Source organism: Rhamphochromis longiceps, linkage group LG16 (genome assembly GCF_057381845.1).
Source record: "Rhamphochromis longiceps isolate RC_006_pf linkage group LG16, R_longiceps_female_GT1.1, whole genome shotgun sequence".
NCBI classification, from domain to species: Eukaryota; Metazoa; Chordata; class Actinopteri; order Cichliformes; family Cichlidae; genus Rhamphochromis; species Rhamphochromis longiceps.
The window spans coordinates 4863336-4884696 of record NC_140572.1 but is presented as its reverse complement, the minus strand read 5'-3'; the positions used below and the strand labels follow the sequence as shown (position 1 = coordinate 4884696).

The 21361-nt window shown below is 41.9% G+C and overlaps 1 protein-coding gene across 1 annotated transcript in view; it reads right to left on the bottom strand.

The window, feature by feature from the left end:
• The window catches only part of LOC146650443 (NACHT, LRR and PYD domains-containing protein 3-like), a 33450-nt gene that overhangs the window by 4451 nt on the left and 7638 nt on the right, over window positions 1-21361 (bottom strand). The window contains exons 6-12 of the mRNA XM_085385471.1: window positions 21150-21323; window positions 17194-17370; window positions 14337-14516; window positions 12120-12296; window positions 9627-9803; window positions 7361-7534; window positions 3303-3476 (exon numbers count right to left, since the gene is read on the bottom strand). Coding sequence (XP_085241597.1) covers window positions 3303-3476; window positions 7361-7534; window positions 9627-9803; window positions 12120-12296; window positions 14337-14516; window positions 17194-17370; window positions 21150-21323 — 1233 coding nt within the window. The remainder of the gene's footprint in view (window positions 1-3302; window positions 3477-7360; window positions 7535-9626; window positions 9804-12119; window positions 12297-14336; window positions 14517-17193; window positions 17371-21149; window positions 21324-21361) is intronic.

Sequence of the window (21361 nt, the reverse complement as noted above, 5' to 3'; positions counted from 1 at the left end):
TATTGCAGGCTGCAAATATAGTCTGTCCGGGAAAGAAAGGTCAGTTTAGCAACATCAGCCTTTCTGCCAACACCGCAGCAGATCGCATTTCTGACCTGTCAAGTGACATTTATGACCAACTGTGTGAGAAAGCCAAATGTTTCAGTGTATACTCAGTCGCTCTTGATGAGACCACAGACATCACCGACACTGCCCAGCTCCCAATGTATGTCCGTGGTGTTGATGACAGTTTTGAAGTGATGGAGGAGCTGCTCACAGTAATTCCAATGCATGGCCAGACCACCGCTCAGCAGATATTTACAAGCTGTGTGATGCCATTGAGAATGTTGGTTTGCCATGGAAGAGGTTTGTTGGAATAACAACAGATGGAGCGCCATCAATGACAGGGAGGAAACATGGACTGGTGGCACAAAACAAACTGGAAGAGGAAGGCGTGGAGGAGGCCATTGCTCTGCACTGCATCATCCATCAGCAGGTCCTTTGCAGCAAATGCCTGAAGTTTGACAATGTGATGTCTATTGTTGTGAAATGCATCAACCAAATCAGATCCAGGGGCTTAAAGCACCGAAGGTTCTGTGCTTTTTTAGAGGAAATGGAGTCAGAATATGGGGATGTGCTCGACTTCACTGAGGTACGTTGGCTCAGCAGGGGAAATGTATTAAAGAGACTTTTTGAGTTGAGAGCAGAAGTGAAGCCTTCATGGAGAAGGATGGAGTTAGTGTTCCTGTGCTAACTGATCCCAAATGGCTCATGGACTCAGCTTTTCTTGTTGATATGACACATGAGCTTAATGTACTGAACAAGACGTTACAAGGCCAGGGGCAACTTGTCAGTGCTGCCTATGACAACGTGAGAGCATTCTCCACAAAACTGGCGCTCTGGAAAGCTCAGCTCTCTCAGACAAACCTTTGCCATTTCCCAGCATGCAAGGCACTCGTGGATGCAGGCACACCATTCAGTGCTGACAAGTATGTTGATGTCATTTTGAGGCTACAGGAGGAATTTGATCACAGATTTGCTGACTTCAAGACACACAGAGCCACCTTTCACATTTTTGCAGACCCCTTCTCCTTTGATGTGCAAGATGCCCCTTCTGTGCTTCAAATGGAGCTCATTGAGCTGCAGTGCAACTCTGAACTCAAAGCAAAGTTCAGGGAGGTGAGTGGAAAAGCAGACAAGCTTGGACAATTTTTGAGAGGATTGAGCCCTAGTTTCCCTCGGCTTTCCCGAATGTTCAAGCGGACCATGTGCCTTTTTGGTAGCACATACTTGTGCCAAAAGCTCTTCTCCACTTTGAACTTCAATAAGTCCAAGTACAGGTCCAGACTTACGGATGATCATCTTCAAGACATACTGAGGGCCGCAACTGCTTCCTCCCTCAGGCCAAATCTGGCTCGGCTATGCTGCCAGGTCTCTAGCAGCAAGGAGTAGGCAAGAGAAGCCATGTTCAGAAGAACAGTTCATTTTCTACAGTGTTCCATTCATGTTCAGAAGAAGGTTATAGAACTGTTAATACAGACATTTCAATCTAAATACAGCAGATATAGAAGACTGAAAAAAACACACAAGTTCACTGACTAAAAATATCTTATTCTTATTTTATTTATGTATTACAGATTGATTTATTTTCTTATTAATTCTTAATTTGTTTATTTATTTTTCATATTTTGTGTTAAAAAAAAATAAATAAAGAGATTTGAGAAGATTGGAATTTTTTAACCATGCCTTTCTTGTGGAAAACCTAATGCGGCCCAGCCTCACCCAGACTCTGCCTGCAGTGACCCCCAGCTAAATTGAGTTTGAGACCCCTGTCCTACACCATAAATCAGTAAGAGAGGGTACGACCTCTCTCATGGCCCCAAGTGCTGTGTGCATGCCAGAGCACTCTGGAAGGCACACAGAGTCTTTACAGACTACTAAGGATCAAACCTCTATCATCATGCAATCGATTATAAAACTAAGCATGTATGAGTAAATATTTCTAAGCATAAATGACAGTCAACAATATAAACCTTACAGCTGGTTGTAATAACAGAATTCATTTGTTTCTCAAATGAGAAAGAGCTATCGAGAAACACTCCTAAATCTTTAGTTCTTAACTTTTCCAGTGGGCCAAGGTCAACATTATTAGATAATGCTAATTCTTTTCCCTTACATTATAACAATGTGAGGAGTTAATGCTAAGTATACTGCCATTAGCGGCTAATTCAAATTAGGGGTGAATAATTATTAGTAGCTAATGCTAATATCGTTTTCTCTTCCCTTTTAACAATGTGAACAACTAGTGCTAGGTAGGCTGATGCTAGCAGCTAATGCTAATTTGACGTGAATTAGCATTATATTAGTGAGGAGTTAATGCTAAGTAGGCTGCCATTAGTGGCTAATGCTAATTTTAGATGAAAAAGCATTAGCAGCTAATGCTCATATTGTTTTCCTTTGCTTTGTAAGAACGACAGCAGCTAATGATACGAAGTCTACCATTATTAACTATTGTTAATTTGATGTAAATTAGCATTATCTGATAATGGTAACCCTTTTCCCCTGCATTATAACGATGTCAGGAGTTAATGCTAACTAGGCTGCCATTAGGGGCTAACTCTAATTAGGTGAATAATTATTAGCAGCTAATGCTAATATTGTTTTCCCTTCCCTTTTAACAATGTGAGCAGCTAATTCTAATTTGATGTGAATTAGCATTATATTAGTGAGCAGTTAATGCTAAGTAGGCTGCCATTATTAACTAATGCTACTTTGACGTGAATTAGCATTATGTGCTAATGCTAATACTGTTTTCCCTTACTTTTTAACAATGTGAGTGGCTATTGCTAAGTAGGCCACTTTGCTCTGCTAAGGATTTGTGTGACCATGATGGAAACTCTAATTCTGCTAAGCTAATGCTGTTTATGGGCCCTGTTAGAATCAATATTTCATTCTGATTCTGTTGTTTGAGAACAATAACAGAAAATGTGCACTTGAGAACAAATTTATTGTGAATTCAGCTGTGAATGTACAGTTTGTCATTATTTAAGCTTCCATTTCCAAATGTTAGCTGACACTTTATTAGGTACACTGGTATCTATATCAGGTACACCTGTGACCTAAATGTTCCTGCAAACAGACTCCTTGGAGACCCCTACATAAATATCCATGAACTATCCAGCTAGACTAGTGTGTCTGTCCCTGAAAATATTCCTGCATGTGTGATTGTTCATGTGTCATCTGCAGGAAAAAAACAGGAAGTGAGTGAAAGACACAGGAAATGTTTCCAGCTCTTCCTCCTCTATCAGATTTTCTCTCCATACCTGAGAGTGTCCAGTCTCCAGCCTGGATTCTTCAGTCCAGCCGAGAGCAGCTTCATTCCTGAGTAACCTGGATGATTGTAGCTCAGGTCCAGCTCTCTCAGATGGGAGGAGTTGGAGCTCAGAGCTGAGGCCAGAGAAGTACAGCCTTTCTCTGTGATCAGACAGCCTGACAGACTGCAGACACACAAAACAACAATCTATCTGTCAACAGTTGTTTTCTCTTTGTCACAATAACATCTATCCATTTACATCCATCCATTGTAACTTTATTTATAAGTGACAATACCCAACAGACAACAACAGTCATCTGAAGCTGTTTAACAGTGTAAGGTAACCGCCTCCACTGTGAGCAGCACTTGGTGATGGTGGGAAGAAGAACTCCCTTTGACACAAAGATCCTCCCAGTGAAAACAGGCTCCAGCATCAGGAGTGAAAAGAGGGGAGAAGAAAGCAGAGCATCATGGGAAGTCCACCAACAGCCTGAGCCTATAGCAGCATAACTAAGGGATGGTTCAGGGTCACCTGATCCAGCTCGAACTATAAGCTTTATCAAAAAGGAAAGTTTGAAGCTGATCTTCAAAGTAGAGAGGGTGTCTGTCTCCTGAACTCAAACTGGGAGCTGCTGCCACACCCAGTCCAACATAGCCAGGCTTTCTTTGCTGCTTTGATAAAACCTCAAATCCCAGTCAGAGATGATGAGCATCATCACAGTGATGATCATTTCTCTGTAACCCAGGCTTTCTGCTTCAGGATCTGTGCACGCTCACAGAACAAGGAGACCTTTAAACATCATTTCACTAACTGGATGGACTGAGCTCAGCCTACAGATGAACTGGTGCCAGAGATCATAAAGAACATCAAACAGTCAAATTCAACACTTTTAATGGAAATATGAGATTAATGCTGCAGACAATCATGAAGCTGCTGAATTCATGAACATCAAGAATGCAGCGAGTGGTAAAATAAAGATTTGACCTCAGTGTGCTCAGTGTTCCTGTCTATTCCTAACATATTCCTAACATGATAGCTGCACTTTAGAGCTCTAAAACTGGAACTGACACATATTTAAACTCTACATGTTACTCAGTACATTCAGTTCTGACACTCGCCCACAGTCCAACAAAGGAAACATGGAGATCACATCAGTTTGTCATCAAAGTCTAATTATTAGGGCAACTTAACCTGTTATTATCTCGTTAACTCATTAACTGATTAACGTCAGCAATTATTTTAATCACAGTTTTTAAAATCATGATTATTGTGAAAGTGCTCACTGGCTCTGAATATAACAGCCATGGGTCACAGGAGGGATGTTGATCAGTGCTGGCTTGAAATGGGCGTCATTATGCATCTCAGCCAATGGGAGCATTGAGGGTGGGCCTAATACTACTGCAGCGCTCACATGACCCAGGACAGAAAGAAAGGGGCGGGGACAGAAACATGGAGACAGGTACAGATCTTTGACATGTTCATTTTAAACTGTTCCAGGAGGCAGTGTTGATACAACTAAAGTTATCTGTTGTTGAAGAAGTCGGTCTGAGGAACGTTCTTAGGATCAACAAATGACGACATGTATGAGCCTCAAGACGCAGCATCACAAGAAGAACACATGAGCTGTAGAAAAAGGAGAGACTACGAAAGCCACGGCGTTACAACATGAACATGCTTGATCAGAGTGTGATTGTGAACAGGAGGAAGACTCAGCTGAGAACAGTGTGGTGGATACAGAGCAGAGCCCACCATCAGTACAGAGGCCTGTCCATTAGAGTGCTGCTCCAACATGCAGCACATGTACTTGGCCACAGCTGCAACATCTGTACCTGTGAAAGCTTCTTCTCTGTTGCTGCTCATATTGTGCAGAAGAAGAGAGTTTCTTTATCATCAGAAAATGTCAATGAGCTTGTGAGTCTTAGCAGCTGGCTCGGTGCAGAGGAGGAAGAACATGTCAGTCAGAGGAAGATAAATGCAGTTCATGTTGTCAACTCAACCTGGACTGTTGAAAGAGTTTTTCTTTGTCTGGTTTCTGACTGAGATTCTCCAAAGGAAATCCAGCACAAACACACACTTCACACACTCAAAGTCCTGCACAGTAAATGAGCTGATGAGCGTTTGTGCTGCTGCCTGATAACAGAACAATAGTTCTGCTGCTTCCTGTTCTGCAAACACACATTTATAAATGTTCACTTGCTGTTGATCAAAGGTATGTTGGTGGCTCTGGACGCTGAGGGAACTTTGTAAAAAACTAGATTAAAGTCTGACTCCATCCTCCATTTAAATAACTCACAGCAACAACTGAATAGCTTTGCCTTTGTGTAGCTGACACTTCATTTTAATGTCCTTCTATTCTGGTTCATCTGGTCTCAGTTTCTATAAGCACACAGGTTTCATCAGGACTCTGTGACCTCAGTAATCTTTGCTGGGCCTTAATGCTCTGAACAAAGCTGCACATCACAAGACTAAATAGAAATGAATCAGTCTTTCATTCTCACTGCTGTTTGACTTCAGCTCTCAATGTCCCACCATAACCCATGGAAAGAATTACTGTCCATCCAGGCTGCTGAACATGAAGCTGAAGAAGGTGGAGTATTGTGAGGGCTGATGGAGATGATGATGAGGAATCCAGGAGCAGTGGGTGGATGGCAGCATCAGCATGAAGGATCAGTGTGAGAACACATCATCATCCACAAAGGAAACCAGTCTGAGTGTCTGACGCTCTTGTTAGAAAGACGCAGTCCCAGCAGTTAGCTTGTCTGCTAGTTAGCTGAGAGCTAACTCACTTGTACATTGAATACCAAACCGTGTAAACCAGGGGTGTCAAACATATGGCCCGTGGGCCAAATCCAGGCCTTGAGATAATTTCATATGTCAAATATTGATGAATTTTCAGGCTTGCTGATAATCAATGTGAGCACGGCTGAGGTTTTATTCTGATGAGCAAACCATGTGGCCAATCACTTTCAGAGACAGACTGGGATCATACCATTATGTGAAAGAAGACATGTCCCATAGACAGCAAGGGTAGTGGTAGAGACCAGTACACAGAGAAATGGGAGCTGTACTGAAATGCAAGCGTGTCAGGAAAGAGTGAAAAGGCAAAATGAGCAGCATCTGGCTGCATTTCAGTGATATTGGAGACCACAAAGCTGAGTGCAACATTTATACAGGAGATATACAGGAGACGCTGAGAGCAGAACCGATAAAATTAGGAGCTGGCTAAAGTGAGACCCATTTTTATTTCCACCCATTTTCCACTGTGGAGGACAAAAGGTTTCAAACTGGTCCAGGTCTTAAACCTCACGTGTTCTTCCTAATAGCAGTAAATGGATAGAAATAAGGCTTTTATGAAAACACTGAATAAAACTTGCTGCCTTTAAAAAGACTAAATGTACAGTTCAGTATTGAATACTACATAAAATAAACTATATATAAAGTGTGTCTGAATGGCAGAGATGCAGAAATATGTGCATGTAGCACAGAGCCACGGCTCAGTGTCTGAATGAGTCTCACAGACCTGAATGTGCTGTTGAAGCCATTTATAATTATAACGTAATTCTTTACTCGTTTGATCTGCTCCTTACCACAAGCCACCAGACGTAGAAAGTTTTGGACTTTTAACTATATTTTCTGAAGTTTTACAACTTTTCTTACTGTTAAAAACCTCGTTATGGCCATTCATGCTGTACAAAGTAATTAGACATGTGTGGTATCAACAGAAACGTCAGAATCTCAGCTAAAAGTTCACAAAACCATCTCAACAACCACCAAACAGCTGAAACAGCAGGTGAACAGATCACACAAAAAAGATGTAAACACAAATCCCCCTGATCATCTGTTTTTTAAACATGAAGCGTAGTTTTGGACGTTCATTTACTGCTGGTTCAGTGAATTTTGGTTGGACAGTGATGAAACCTGCAGCCTCAGAATCTGTGAGAAGTCTGCTTTCAGCATAAGAGTATGTTGCCCTTCAAAACACCTCCACTTCTCCTCTTATTAGAGGGCTACCTTATTATTAATCTGCTAATTCTGTCAGTTGATGAAAGAAAAATGCTTGATCTCACCTGAGAGTTTCCAGTGTACAGCGTGGACTCTTCAGTCCTTCAGACAGAAGCTTCACGCCTGAATCCTTCAGGTTATTGTTACTCAGGTCCAGCTGTCTCAGATTAGAGGTCTGAGAGCTGAGACCTGAGGCCAGAGCTTCACAGCTTCTCTCTGACAGGTCACAGTGACTCAGTCTGAAAAATAACAGATAAACAATTACAAAAATAAAACACTTATGTTGAAGTGTAATGAGATACTATTATATTTAGCAATATTTCATCTTGTTTTGTCAGGAAACTGAGCACTGATGCAGAGCAACATGTGGAGAGAATCAGAGGAGAAGAAGTGAAGAGAGAACAGCAGTAAAACAACACTGAATTGTTCAGTGTGCTTTTGATATCAACAGAATGTGTCAAACTTCTTTATTTTGTATTTGTTTTAGTAGAATTGATGATTATCACTTAGATAACAACCACAGGCCAGGTCTAAATTGCACTTTGGTGACAGTTACACCCAGAAATATTTCAGAAACGTGGACAATTTGTGCTCCATTGTATTCAGTATTGAACAAACTGAGTACCGATGACCACTTAATATTTTTGATATTTTATTTGAGTTGTTCCACCTGATCTGTGTTAACTAGAATAAACATTTAAAAGCTAAAGCTATGATCACATATGTACTTACAGAGCTTTGTTGGAGGCTTTGACCACTGGCAGCAGCCTCAGTAGAGCCTTTTTAAAGGCTCGTGTTCACACTTAGATCATCGATTTCTACTTACACTTCTTTCTGGGAAAAATGGAGATTACTTTGAAAACAGGAACTATTTTCCCCAAAAATCAGCCCTGGATAAGTAAATCACTCCAACATGTTCTCAGTCAGAAGAAGCTGTCTTGTTATGAGGGAGAGAAGAAAAAGTTCGAGGCACAGAAACTTGTTGAAAGAGAGATAAAGCAGCTAAAATCAGGTCTAAAAGTAAAGCAGAGCATAGGTTGAATAAAGGACACTCAAGGCTGACTCGGAAAGGAATGAAGTCCATGGTGGGGATGCAGAACAAGGAGCAAAGATGAATGTGATGCTGAATCAGCAGAAGACTTGGACTCATTTGATTCCAGCTTTGATATCATTGATTTCAATGAAGAGCTTTGTGATTGTAGCAAAGGGCTGGTAGCTCTGAGAGTCCCACTGATGAGGTGTTTGTGAAGGTTCGCAGTTATCTAAAGAGCTTAGAAAAAAAGGCATCTGGACTTCTTTAAGTTTCTTGAAGACGTTTCACCTCTCATCCAAGAAGCTTCTTTATTTCTAGGGTCAAATAGTGGAGAGTCCCAGATTAGCCTGTGTACAAACAGACTTCAGCCATATGAGAGTGAGTGTGAGTGAATGAGAGCACACACAGGACACTCTGATCTCTGAATGTGTGTGACGCAGTGAAAAAGAGGATTGTACTGGATATACTGTGACTGACAAACAGAGTTTAAAGAGAAAGGTGTTTGGATTAAAATGGATTATGCTAAAGTGAACGTGCTAATGAAATCTGAACTGACTGAAATGTGAAGTGAAGATAATTCAGATGTAAAAGAGAGAAACTGATAATAAGGTGGGGCTGGAGATCAGTGAAGGGCATGTAAACACCTGATTGGTTGACTAGATATCAGATCGACAGTTTCACAGTCTTCCCTGTGGATTATAACTTTAAGAAGATGTGACATTCATCAAGGAATCCTGCTCTCTGGATTATTTCCACGAACATTGAGCTGGATCACATCTACAGTGCTGGAAGTGCCCGTCTCACCACCAACCTCTCTGTGCACATTCACTTTTCAACCCTTTGTGAGACACTAAAGGTGTAAATCTGAGTATTTGTCTATGTTAGTGCGAACACCTCTAATAGGTTGGTTTAGTCTTTCCAAGTCATATCTTCCCTTAGATCTGCGGTCCAGGCTCCTAAAATCATCCTAGTTTAACAAGCACTACAATCTAGAGGAGAGCTGCACTAACAGGTGTGACTGATGAGATCTGACCTGCAAGGATACTCATGTTTATGTATATCAGGACAAGCAGGGAAGACCTGGACATCAACTCTGTCAGGCTGCCTGAGTCCTCTCACCCACATCAGCTCAGAACTCTGCATTATCTACTGAGTCAGACTCAGGATCAGGGATCAGAAGTTCTACAAAGAGTAGAACCAGACTTCCTGTATAGAGGTGTGTGGGCCTACTGATCCACAGTGTCAGCACAACTTTCACATCATATTCATCTCAGCACAACTAAAACATGCTGACTGACCTCAGAGTTTCAAGTCCACATCCTGGACTCTCCAGGAAACCACACAGATGCTTCACTCCTGGATCCTGCAGGTTGTTGTTGTGACTCAGGTCCAGCTCTCTCAGATGGGAGGGGTTGGACTTCAGTGCTGCTGCCAGATAATCACAGCTGATCTCTGACAAACCACAGCACCACAATCTGTATAAAGAATGAAAGATGTAAGTTTATTAGGCAAAGTGCTTGAAATCATTCAGTGTTTCATCATCTGTTCAGAGCTGAAGAAGCTTCAGAATGTAGAAGTTTAGAAAATGGAAACTCCAAACAGCTGAAGCCAACAGGAAGCAGCTTCAAACAACCAAGAGAAAAAAATGAATTTTTCACATTGAAGTCGTACATTTATCATAAAGTTGTCAAGTTTTGCCGTGTGAAATAACAAAACTGAACAGGAATCCTCAGAGTTGAACCCTCTGCATAGAGGTTCAGGTTCCTGTTCAGGTCCCAAAGTGCAGAACAACAAGGTTTCAAACAGCTTCGTTCCAGCAGCATCAGCCACAGAAATGCAGAGATAATTCTTTGGATCTCTTGGTTGTGTTGTATGATGCTGTGTTTGCATATCTGGTGTCTGTGTTGCTTTGTGAGGACGGATCATTTACTGCAGCTCCAGATAAACAGAGCTGGACCTGAACCTGGTAGCTTCACGTAGAAGACACTTGTGACGGGAACGTGTGAGAAGTTTTGAGCAGACAAGTGTTGATTTTGAGTCTGGGACGAGGTCTCCACAGTCTTTGTGGAGATCCACATTCTGCGTACTGCCTGTGAGAAGCTGCAGACATTTCTCCTCCAAATCCACTGAGCAGCTGCTCATGGTGGTATTAGCTTCATGTGTGCGTGTTAGCATTAAGCCTCGGTGACACTCTGCTGTGGACACGGTCACAGCTGGACGCATGATGGACGAGTCGTCCTTCCTGTTAAACTTCTTTGAGGTGAGCTTGAAGCTGCTGCTTGGGGCGCATGCACAGCTGGTTATTGTACTGGAAATGTTCTGCAGACGAGTCCATGAGCTCACAACAAAGCTCAGTGTGGACGACGCTGTGCACGCTCCAATGCTGATTGGTTAGAAAGTGGGCGGGAACAGGGAAGAGAGCGACAGCAGTGTTCAGCACAAACACGAAGGATCAAAGAAGAAGAACATGACAAGCTCAGATGGAGGCTGCAGTGGACACTTTTCATTGTTTTAACATTCGCTTTCACTTCAGCTTCACCAACAACAGCACAAGCAGAGCAGCCCACTGACTGCGTGGCTGTGACGGCGCCCCCTGGTGACTGTAAACCACTACAACATGTAGACGGCCGTCTGCTGCTCATTTCTTTGCCACCATCACAGGAGCTCTTTATCATGTTCTACACTCTCATTGGTTCTTTGTGTGCTTGTTTTTTAGAACAGTAGTCATTGTGATTGGTCAAAGAAGACAGTCAGCTGTGACTAAATGTAGCTCCTACAGCAGTGATTGGAATAACTACTGAAGCTAATCCAGTATCAAAGCTCAGGAATCAGCAGCTCCCACCTCGTTTTCTTTGAACAACTATTTTTAGCTGCTGTGTTTTTGTGTTTCTGCGGACCTCAGACATCCTGCTGCTCTGGAGAACTGAAGCTCTAAAGGCTTCAGCCTTTATCTCCAAGAAACAAAGCTGATCATGGAGACCCAGCAGGTCAGCTGATCTGTGGACAGCACCAGCATCTTTAAGTAAGTCTGAGAGGTGAGCAGTCTTTGAAGCCTTTACTGTCTGATAGTCTCAGAGCAGGATTTGGATCATTATTTGGCTTTTCTTCTATTATTATGTTTAGTTTCTGCTTCACAGATATTCTCTGAGATGTTCTCTGAAATGTTTCCCACTGTTGGACAAACTTTCACAGTTTCTTCATAAAGGAGATCTCCTGTGCAGTCCATCTGTGATAATATGTTAAACACTGAATTATGATTCATATCTGAATGTACTGACTGTTAATTATTGATGAGAACATAATCAGTAAATATAAATATGTTTGAGTTTGGCTTTGATGAATCAGAATAAAAGTAATAAAATAATGATTTTAGAGACAGGCCTAACTCAGGCCAGCTGACAGCCTGTGTACAAACAGACTTCAGCCATATGAGAGTGAGTGTGAGTGAATGAGAGCACACACAGGACACTCTGATCTCTGAATGTGTGTGACGCAGTGAAAAAGAGGATTGTACTGGATATACTGTGACTGACAGAGTTTAAAGAGAAAGGTGTTTGGATTCAAATGGATTATGCTAAAGTGAACGTGCTAATGAAATCTGAACTGACTGAAATGTGAAGTGAAGATTATTCATTATTTACTGAGTCAGACTCAGAGGATCAGGGATCAGAAGTTCTACAAAGAGTAGAACCAGACTTCCTGTATAGAGGTGTGTGGGCCTACTGATCCACAGTGTCAGCACAACTTTCACATCATATTCATCTCAGCACAACTAGAACATGCTGACTGACCTCAGAGTTTCAAGTCCACATCCTGGACTCTCCAGGAAACCACACAGATGCTTCACTCCTGGATCCTGCAGGTTGTTGTTGTTACTCAGGTCCAGCTCTCTCAGATGGGAGGGGTTGGACTTCAGTGCTGCTGCCAGATAATCACAGCTGATCTCTGACAAACCACAGCCAAACAATCTGTATAAAGAATGAAAGATGTAAGTTTATTAGACAAAGTGCTTGAAATCATTCAGTGTTTCATCATCTGTTCAGAGCTGAAGAAGGTTCAGAATGTAGAAGTTTAGAAAATGGAAACTCCAAACAGCTGAAGCCAACAGGAAGCAGCTTCAAACAAACACAACAAGAGAAAAAACTCTGAATGTTTCACATTAAAGTCGTACATTTCTCATAAAAACAGGAAAAAGACTTGAAAAAGTCGTGTTTTTCCTTCCAGGAACCACAAGGCTTCACTTTTAAAGGTGAAGTGTGACAGAAATGGACATATTTGAAGTCCAACACCTTTTTCCAGTCACATTATTAAAGCAGACAAACTACAAGCTCATTTTCATTCCAACAAGTCATCTTCTGACCTGGACTAACAACACTGGTTTCTATGTGCAGCTGGCTGTGAGACCAGTGCTCAGGGAGCGTCTGCAAAGTGCAACACTGAAAGAACATCACACACTCATTTGAGGAAATATGATGAAATGTTGTGTATTAGCAGCAAGTTATTGAATCATTTTCCCCAGAAACCAAACAAAATGATTGACAAACATGTTTTTACAAACTCAGTGTTGGACTTGGATCAGCAGGATAAGCTGATGTTTAAAGGCATTTGAGTCTCGCTGTATGAGAGTCCAGTTCTTACTCAATATTTATGGATGATGTTCTTTCAGTGTTGCACTTTGTAGACGCTCCCTGAGCCTCACAGCCAGCTGCACATGGACCAGCTGACATTACCCAGCATTAGAGGCGGGTGTAAAAAAATGGATTTTCCTATTTAAATGGTTTTAATTTGAATAAAGCGATGTTGATTCATTCAATCCTGAATCGATGTTTAATATAAATGTATTTTGCCAGAATCTCAGGTTAAAGCTCCCAAAAGTATTTTAACAAGCAGCAAACAGATAAAACAGTAAATGAGAGCAGCTAAACACACAAAGATGGAAACACAGAGCGTGGATCGTTCACTCGACGGCACGTACACGGACACGCCGTCGGGGCTGAAAGTGGACAGCTCACAGATCCTGAAGCTGCAGGTTTCATCTGTCTCCAACCAAAACTGAGTGAAGCAGCAGCAGAAGAAGATCCAAACTACGCTTTACGTTTGATGAACATCGTCATGAATTCTCTCTGACTTTGACGTTTACTTCCTGCACAGCTCTCTCTCTCTCAGTGTACTTCAAGAACAGTTTACCTTCAGAAATCTGTTTCCTGCATTATTCACTGCTTATTACGCACCAGTCTGCTGTTGTGTTCACTGCTGTCGGCCTCTGAAAACAAAGCCTCATTTCTGCTTCAATACTGAAGAAATTGAAACCTTTTAAAATGATGAAAGATTACAAACTCTCAGCTGTGTCTGTAATCAAACCTCTGTAACTTTGCTTCACTTCAGCAGCATCAGGTCATGTTCACATGTTGATTCATGGTTTGCTTCAGTTTTTGATCGACTGCAGAAGATTTTGAAGGTTATCTGCTATAAAAAGCCAGAAGAGGAAAATCTGCTTCATGTGTTTCTGTTTGATCCTCAGTGACTTTGACACAAAGGCCTCTGCTGTGATGATCACACCTCTGATCAAGTCTCACAGTGTCAGCTTTGTTTTTATACATATGGATATGTGCTGATAAATGATCAGAGTTATAATATTTCCCACTGTCTGCTGTGTGCCGTGACCTTTGACCTGCTAAAGACAGTCAGCTGTGGATTATTCATTGTTGTGTCTGATACTTAGAACTGTGAGGAAGAAGCTACACAGTTAATCAGGGTCCCCTCTCTCTGAATCAGGAAAGGTGGGCAGGCCGCGTGTGGGCCGCGGGCCATACGTTGAGTCTCACTGTTTGAAATGTGAACATTGTTCTGCTGCAGTCAATGGACTAAACCAGAGAAGAAGAAAACAGACTTTACCATGAAGATCCTCAGTGTGGATCAGTATAATATCAGCCTGATGTCTGCAGTTTAGTGTCAGCACAACTTTCACATCATATTCATCTCAGCACAACTAAAACATGCTGACTGACCCCAGAGTTTCAAGTCCACATCCTGGACTCTCCAGGAAACCACACAGATGCTTCACTCCTGGATCCTGCAGGTTGTTGTAGGTTCCACTCAGGTCCAGCACTCTGGGATACGAGGGGTTGGACTTCAGCGCTGCTGCCAGATAATCACAGCTGATCTCTGACAAACCACAGCTCTCCAATCTGTATAAAGAATGAAAGATGTAAGTTTATTAGACAAAGTGTGAGCTTGAAATCATTCAGTGTTTCATCATCTGTTCAGAGCTGAAGAAGGTTCTGTGAGATTATTCTGAATCATATGTTATCTTATATCTGTAGTTAAAGTAGTTGAATTATGTTAACTGCTGTAGGTCATATAATATCCTTTAGTCTAGATTGTGTGCTGTGTATGTAGCTTAGTTTCCATTATATTTTTGGGTTAAACGAATGTGACCACTTTTGGATTTGTTAGACAGGCGTGCATTACCCTGTACCCTTGATCTGCTGTGAATGTGTTACACTGTTTCTTGACATTTCATACTGCTGAATCATGAAGAGACTGTTGTGTGCAGAGGACCTTGTGCTGATAATAGAAGAGACAGACCACATTCCATACCCCCACCTTTACAGAGAGCAGAAAGACAGGGAGCCGAGTTCATAACTTAGGCGCCGTAACAGAGAAAGAATGTGAATGTTTAGGCTTTTACAACTAGGTGGGGGCCACTAGAGGCTATAAGAAGCTGAGTAACCCGTCACCATTTTGAGATTTGCTGTGACCCTCTTCATGCATGTCCCCCCATCCGGATGGCTTATGCTCATAAGTGTTGGATTGTATGGAAATAAAGGATTGTTGATTGAGCATTTATACACCGAGTATTGTCCTTCCTTCAGCACAAAGATTCAAAGAATTGGGAGAATTCAACAGTTCAGAATGTAGAAGTTTAGAAAATGGAAACTCCAAACAGCTGAAGCCAACAGGAAGCAGCTTCAAACAAACACAACAAGAGAAAAAACTCTGAATGTTTCACATTAAAGTCGTACATTTCTCATAAAAACAGGACAAAGACTTGAAAAAGTCGTGTTTTTCCTTCCAGGAACCACATGGCTTCACTTTTAAAGGTGAAGTGTGACAGAAATGGACATATTTGAAGTCCAACACCTTTTTCCAGTCACATTATTAAAGCAGACAAACTACAAGCTCATTTTCATTGCAACAAGTCATCTTCTGACCTGGACTAACAACACTGGTCTCTATGTGCAGCTGGCTGTGAGACCAGTGCTCAGGGAGCGTCTACAAAGTGCAACACTGAAAGAACATCACACACTCATTTGAGGAAATATGATGAAATGTTGTGTATTAGCAGCAAGTTATTGAATCATTTTCCCCAGAAACCAAACAAAATGATTGACAAACATGTTTTTACAAACTCAGTGTTGGACTTGGATCAGCAGGATAAGCTGATGTTTAAAGGCATTTGAGTCTCGCTGTATGAGAGTCCAGTTATTACTCAATATTTATGGATGATGTTCTTTCAGTGTTGCACTTTGTAGACGCTCCCTGAGCCTCACAGCCAGCTGCACATGGACCAGCTGACATTACCCAGCATTAGAGGCGGCTGTAAAAAAAATGGATTTTCCTATTTAAATGGTTTTAATTTGAATAAAGCGATGTTGATTCATTCAATCCTGAATCGATGTTTAATATAAATGTATTTTGCCAGAATCTCAGGTTAAAGCTCCCAAAAGTATTTTAACAAGCAGCAAACAGATAAAACAGTAAATGAGAGCAGCTAAACACACAAAGATGGAAACACAGAGCGTGGATCGTTCACTCGACGGCACGTACACGGACACGCCGTCGGGGCTGAAAGTGGACAGCTCACAGATCCTGAAGCTGCAGGTTTCATCTGTCTCCAACCAAAACTGACTGAACCAGCAGCAGAAGAAGATCCAAACTACGCTTTACGTTTGATCAACATCGTCATGAATTCTCTCTGATTTTGACGTTTACTTCCTGCACAGCTCTCTCTCTCTCAGTGTACTTCAAGAACAGTTTACCTTCAAAAATCTGTTTCCTGCATTATTCACTGCTTATTACGCACCAGTCTGCTGTTGTGTTCACTGCTGTCGGCCTCCCAAAACAAAGCCTCATTTCTGCTGTTCAATACTGAAGAAATTTAAACCTTTTAAAATGATGACAGATTACAAACTCTCAGCTGTGTCTGTAATCAAACCTCTGTAACTTTGCTTCACTTCAGCAGCATCAGCTCATGTTCACATGTTGATTCATGGTTTGCTTCAGTTTTTGATCGACTGCAGAAGATTTTGAAGGTTATCTGCTATAAAAAGCCAGAACAGGAAAATCTGCTTCATGTGTTTCTGTTTGATCCTCAGTGACTTTGACACAAAGGCCTCTGCTGTGATGATCACACCTCTGATCAAGTCTCACAGTGTCAGCTTTGTTTTTATACATATGGATATGTGCTGATAAATGATCAGAGTTATAATATTTCCCACTGTCTGCTGTGTGCCGTGACCTTTGACCTGCTAAAGACAGTCAGCTGTGGATTATTCATTGTTGTGTCTGATACTTAGGACTGTGAGGAAGAAGCTACACAGTTAATCAGGGTCCCCTCTCTCTGAATCAGGAAAGGTGGGCAGGCCGCGTGTGGGCCGCGGGCCATACGTTGAGTCTCACTGTTTGAAATGTGAACATTGTTCTGCTGCAGTCAATGGACTAAACCAGAGAAGAAGAAAACAGACTTTACCATGAAGATCCTCAGTGTGGATCAGTATAATATCAGCCTGATGTCTGCAGTTTAGTGTCAGCACAACTTTCACATTATATTCATCTCAGCACAACTAAAACATGCTGACTGACCTCAGAGTTTCAAGTCCACATCCTGGACTCTCCAGGAAACCACACAGATGCTTCACTCCTGGATCCTGCAGGTTGTTGTTGTTACTCAGGTCCAGCTCTCTCAGATGGGAGGGGTTGGACTTCAGCGCTGCTGCCAGATAATCACAGCTGATCTTTGACAAACCACAGCTCTCCAATCTGTATAAAGAATGAAAGATGTAAGTTTATTAGACAAAGTGTGAGCTTGAAATCATTCAGTGTTTCATCATCTGTTCAGAGCTGAAGAAGGTTCAGAATGTAGAAGTTTAGAAAATGGAAACTCCAAACAGCTGAAGCCAACAGGAAGCAGCTTCAAACAAACACAACAAGAGAAAAAACTCTGAATGTTTCACATTAAAGTCGTACATTTCTCATAAAAACAGGACAAAGACTTGAAAAAGTCGTGTTTTTCCTTCCAGGAACCACAAGGCTTCACTTTTAAAGGTGAAGTGTGAAAGAAATGGACATATTTGAAGTCCAACACCTTTTTCCAGTCACATTATTAAAGCAGACAAACTACAAGCTCATTTTCATTCCAACAAGTCATCTTCTGACCTGGACTAACAACACTGGTCTCTATGTGCAGCTGGCTGTGAGACCAGTGCTCAGGGAGCGTCTACAAAGTGCAACAGTGAAAGAACATCACACACTCATTTGAGGAAATATGATGAAATGTTGTGTATTAGCAGCAAGTTATTGAATCATTTTCCTCAGAAACCAAACAAAATGATTGACAAACATGTTTTTACAAACTCAGTGTTGGACTTGGATCAGCAGGATAAGCTGATGTTTAAAGGCATTTGAGTCTCGCTGTATGAGAGTCCAGTTATTACTCAATATTTATGGATGATGTTCTTTCAGTGTTGCACTTTGTAGACGCTCCATGAGCCTCACAGCCAGCTGCACATGGACCAGCTGACATTACCCAGCATTAGAGGCGGCTGTAAAAAAAATGGATTTTCCTATTTAAATGGTTTTAATTTGAATAAAGCGATGTTGATTCATTCAATCCTGAATCGATGTTTAATATAAATGTATTTTGCCAGAATCTCAGGTTAAAGCTCCCAAAAGTATTTTAACAAGCAGCAAACAGATAAAACTGTCATGGTCCTGGGCCGTGTTGGCCCAGTATTCTTAGTTCTCTTGTATTTTTGTATTCAGTTCCCTGTTTAGGTTCTGTTTCCTGAGTTGCCCTGTTATGTGGTTCCCTGTGTGCTTTCCCTTTGTGACTCTCACCCCCTGTGTGCCCCTCTATGTATTCATGAGCCCTTGTCCCCTTTCGTGTTTTATTCCATGTTTTCCCCAGCCTGTTATGTCTGTGTTCTCCCCGTGCTCTCTCCTCCTGTCTGAACCTCTGTACTTCCTGTTTTACTTTGACAGTCTCTCGTCAGTATGCGTCATGTTGTGTTCACTCCTGCCCTGTCTCGTTATGATTATCTGTGTCAGCTGTGTTCCCCGTGTGCTCCCACTTCCCTCGTTAACCCTCTGTGTATTCATGTCTGCGTCTCCCTCAGTTCTTTGTCGTAGTCTCCCTCATGCTGCGTGGATTTCCCTGTGTCTCTCTCCAAGTATTAGTTTATTGTGCCCAGTTTAAGTTTTGTATTTTCCTGTCATCTTGTCAGCAATAAAGCTGCCTCTTGAGTTCATCCCTTGAGTCCGTGAGTTTTGCGATTGGGTCCTCATCCTGCCTGCCACACAGCCGACCATGACAAAAACAGTAAATGAGAGCAGCTAAACACACAAAGATGGAAACACAGAGCGTGGATCGTTCACTCGACGGCACGTACACGGACACGCCGTCGGGGCTGAAAGTGGACAGCTCACAGATCCTGAAGCTGCAGGTTTCATCTGTCCCCAACCAAAACTGACTGAACCAGCAGCAGAAGAAGATCCAAACTACGCTTTACGTTTGATGAACATCGTCATGAATTCTCTCTGACTTTGACGTTTACTTCCTGCACAGCTCTCTCTCTCTCAGTGTACTTCAAGAACAGTTTACCTTCAAAAATCTGTTTCCTGCATTATTCACTGCTTATTACGCACCAGTCTGCTGTTGTGTTCACTGCTGTCGGCCTCCCAAAACAAAGCCTCATTTCTGCTTCAATACTGAAGAAATTGAAACCTTTTAAAATGATGACAGATTACAAACTCTCAGCTGTGTCTGTAATCAAACCTCTGTAACTTTGCTTCCCTTCAGCAGCATCAGCTCATGTTCACATGTTGCTTCATGGTTTGCTTCAGTTTTTGATCGACTGCAGAAGATTTTGAAGGTTATCTGCTATAAAAAGCCAGAACAGGAAAATCTGCTTCATGTGTTTCTGTTTGATCCTCAGTGACTTTGACACAAAGGCCTCTGCTGTGATGATCACACCTCTGATCAAGTCTCACAGTGTCAGCTTTGTTTTTATACATATGGATATGTGCTGATAAATGATCAGAGTTATAATATTTCCCACTGTCTGCTGTGTGCCGTGACCTTTGACCTGCTAAAGACAGTCAGCTGTGGATGATTCATTGTTGTGTCTGATACTTAGAACTGTGAGGAAGAAGCTACACAGTTAATCAGGGTCCCCTCTCTCTGAATCAGGAAAGGTGGGCAGGCCGCGTGTGGGCCGCGGGCCATACGTTGAGTCTCACTGTTTGAAATGTGAACATTGTTCTGCTGCAGTCAATGGACTAAACCAGAGAAGAAGAAAACAGACTTTACCATGAAGATCCTCAGTGTGGATCAGTATAATATCAGCCTGATGTCTGCAGTTTAGTGTCAGCACAACTTTCACATTATATTCATCTCAGAACAACTAAAACATGCTGACTGACCCCAGAGTTTCAAGTCCACATCCTGGACTCTCCAGGAAACCACACAGATGCTTCACTCCTGGATCCTGCAGCTTGTTATTGTGACTCAGGTCCAGCTCTCTCAGATGGGAGGGGTTGGACTTCAGTGCTGCTGCCAGATAATCACAGCTGATCTCTGACAAACCACAGCACCACAATCTGTATAAAGAATGAAAGATGTAAGTTTAATTAGACAAAGTGTGAGCTTGAAATCATTCAGTGTTTCATCATCTGTTCAGAGCTGAAGAAGGTTCAGAATGTAGAAGTTTAGAAAATGGAAACTCCAAACAGCTGAAGCCAACAGGAAGCAGCTTCAAACAAACACAACAAGAGAAAAAACTCTGAATGTTTCACATTAAAGTCGTACATTTCTCATAAAAACAGGACAAAGACTTGAAAAAGTCGTGTTTTTCCTTCCAGGAACCACAAGGCTTCACTTTTAAAGGTGAAGTGTGAAAGAAATGGACATATTTGAAGTCCAACACCTTTTTCCAGTCACATTATTAAAGCAGACAAACTACAAGCTCATTTTCATTGCAACAAGTCATCTTCTGACCCTTTATTATTATTGTTATTATTCAATATTTATGGAGGATGTTTTTAAATTGGGCTCAAATATGTGACAGACATTTCATCCCATGTCAGTTTGGCCTCATCCTGGGCCGGATTATCCAGCACACACTCTGACCACAGGCCCAGGGGCCACGCACAGCTGGGCTCCATCCAAGAGACAGGAAACAAACCAACACAATAATAAAAAGCACCATGTGATCTTCTTACATCTTCAAGACAAACATGAGCATATTTGTTTCCTGATAAAATGATGTGACAGGTAGAAGTAAAGTAAAGTGGTGGTGTTACAGCCTTTCTCCCCTCTGCTGCCGAGGCTGTTAGTCTCTCCCAAACTCAGCTACAGGACTTCCAAATGAATGAAAGCAGCAGAAGTGGCTTTACAAATGAAACCACAGTGACAGACAGTAATTAAGAATCTCCTCAGCAATCCAAAGATAAGAAAAGTTCACCTGCCAATTCTATAAAGCTTGGTTGTTTGTACAATAATATCATTTAATGATCAGCAGTGGGGATGTTTGGATCCTGACCTGAGAGTTTCCAGTGTACAATGTGGACTCTGCAGTGCAGCAGACAGAAGCTTCACCCCTGAATCCCGCAGGTCATTGTTACTCAGGTCCAGCTCTTTCAGACTAGAGGACTGGGAGTTGAGAACTGAGGACAGAGCATCACAGCTTCTCTCTGAGAGGTTACAGCCACTCAGTCTGGAAGAAAACAAACAAACAATTAAATCAGTCAAATG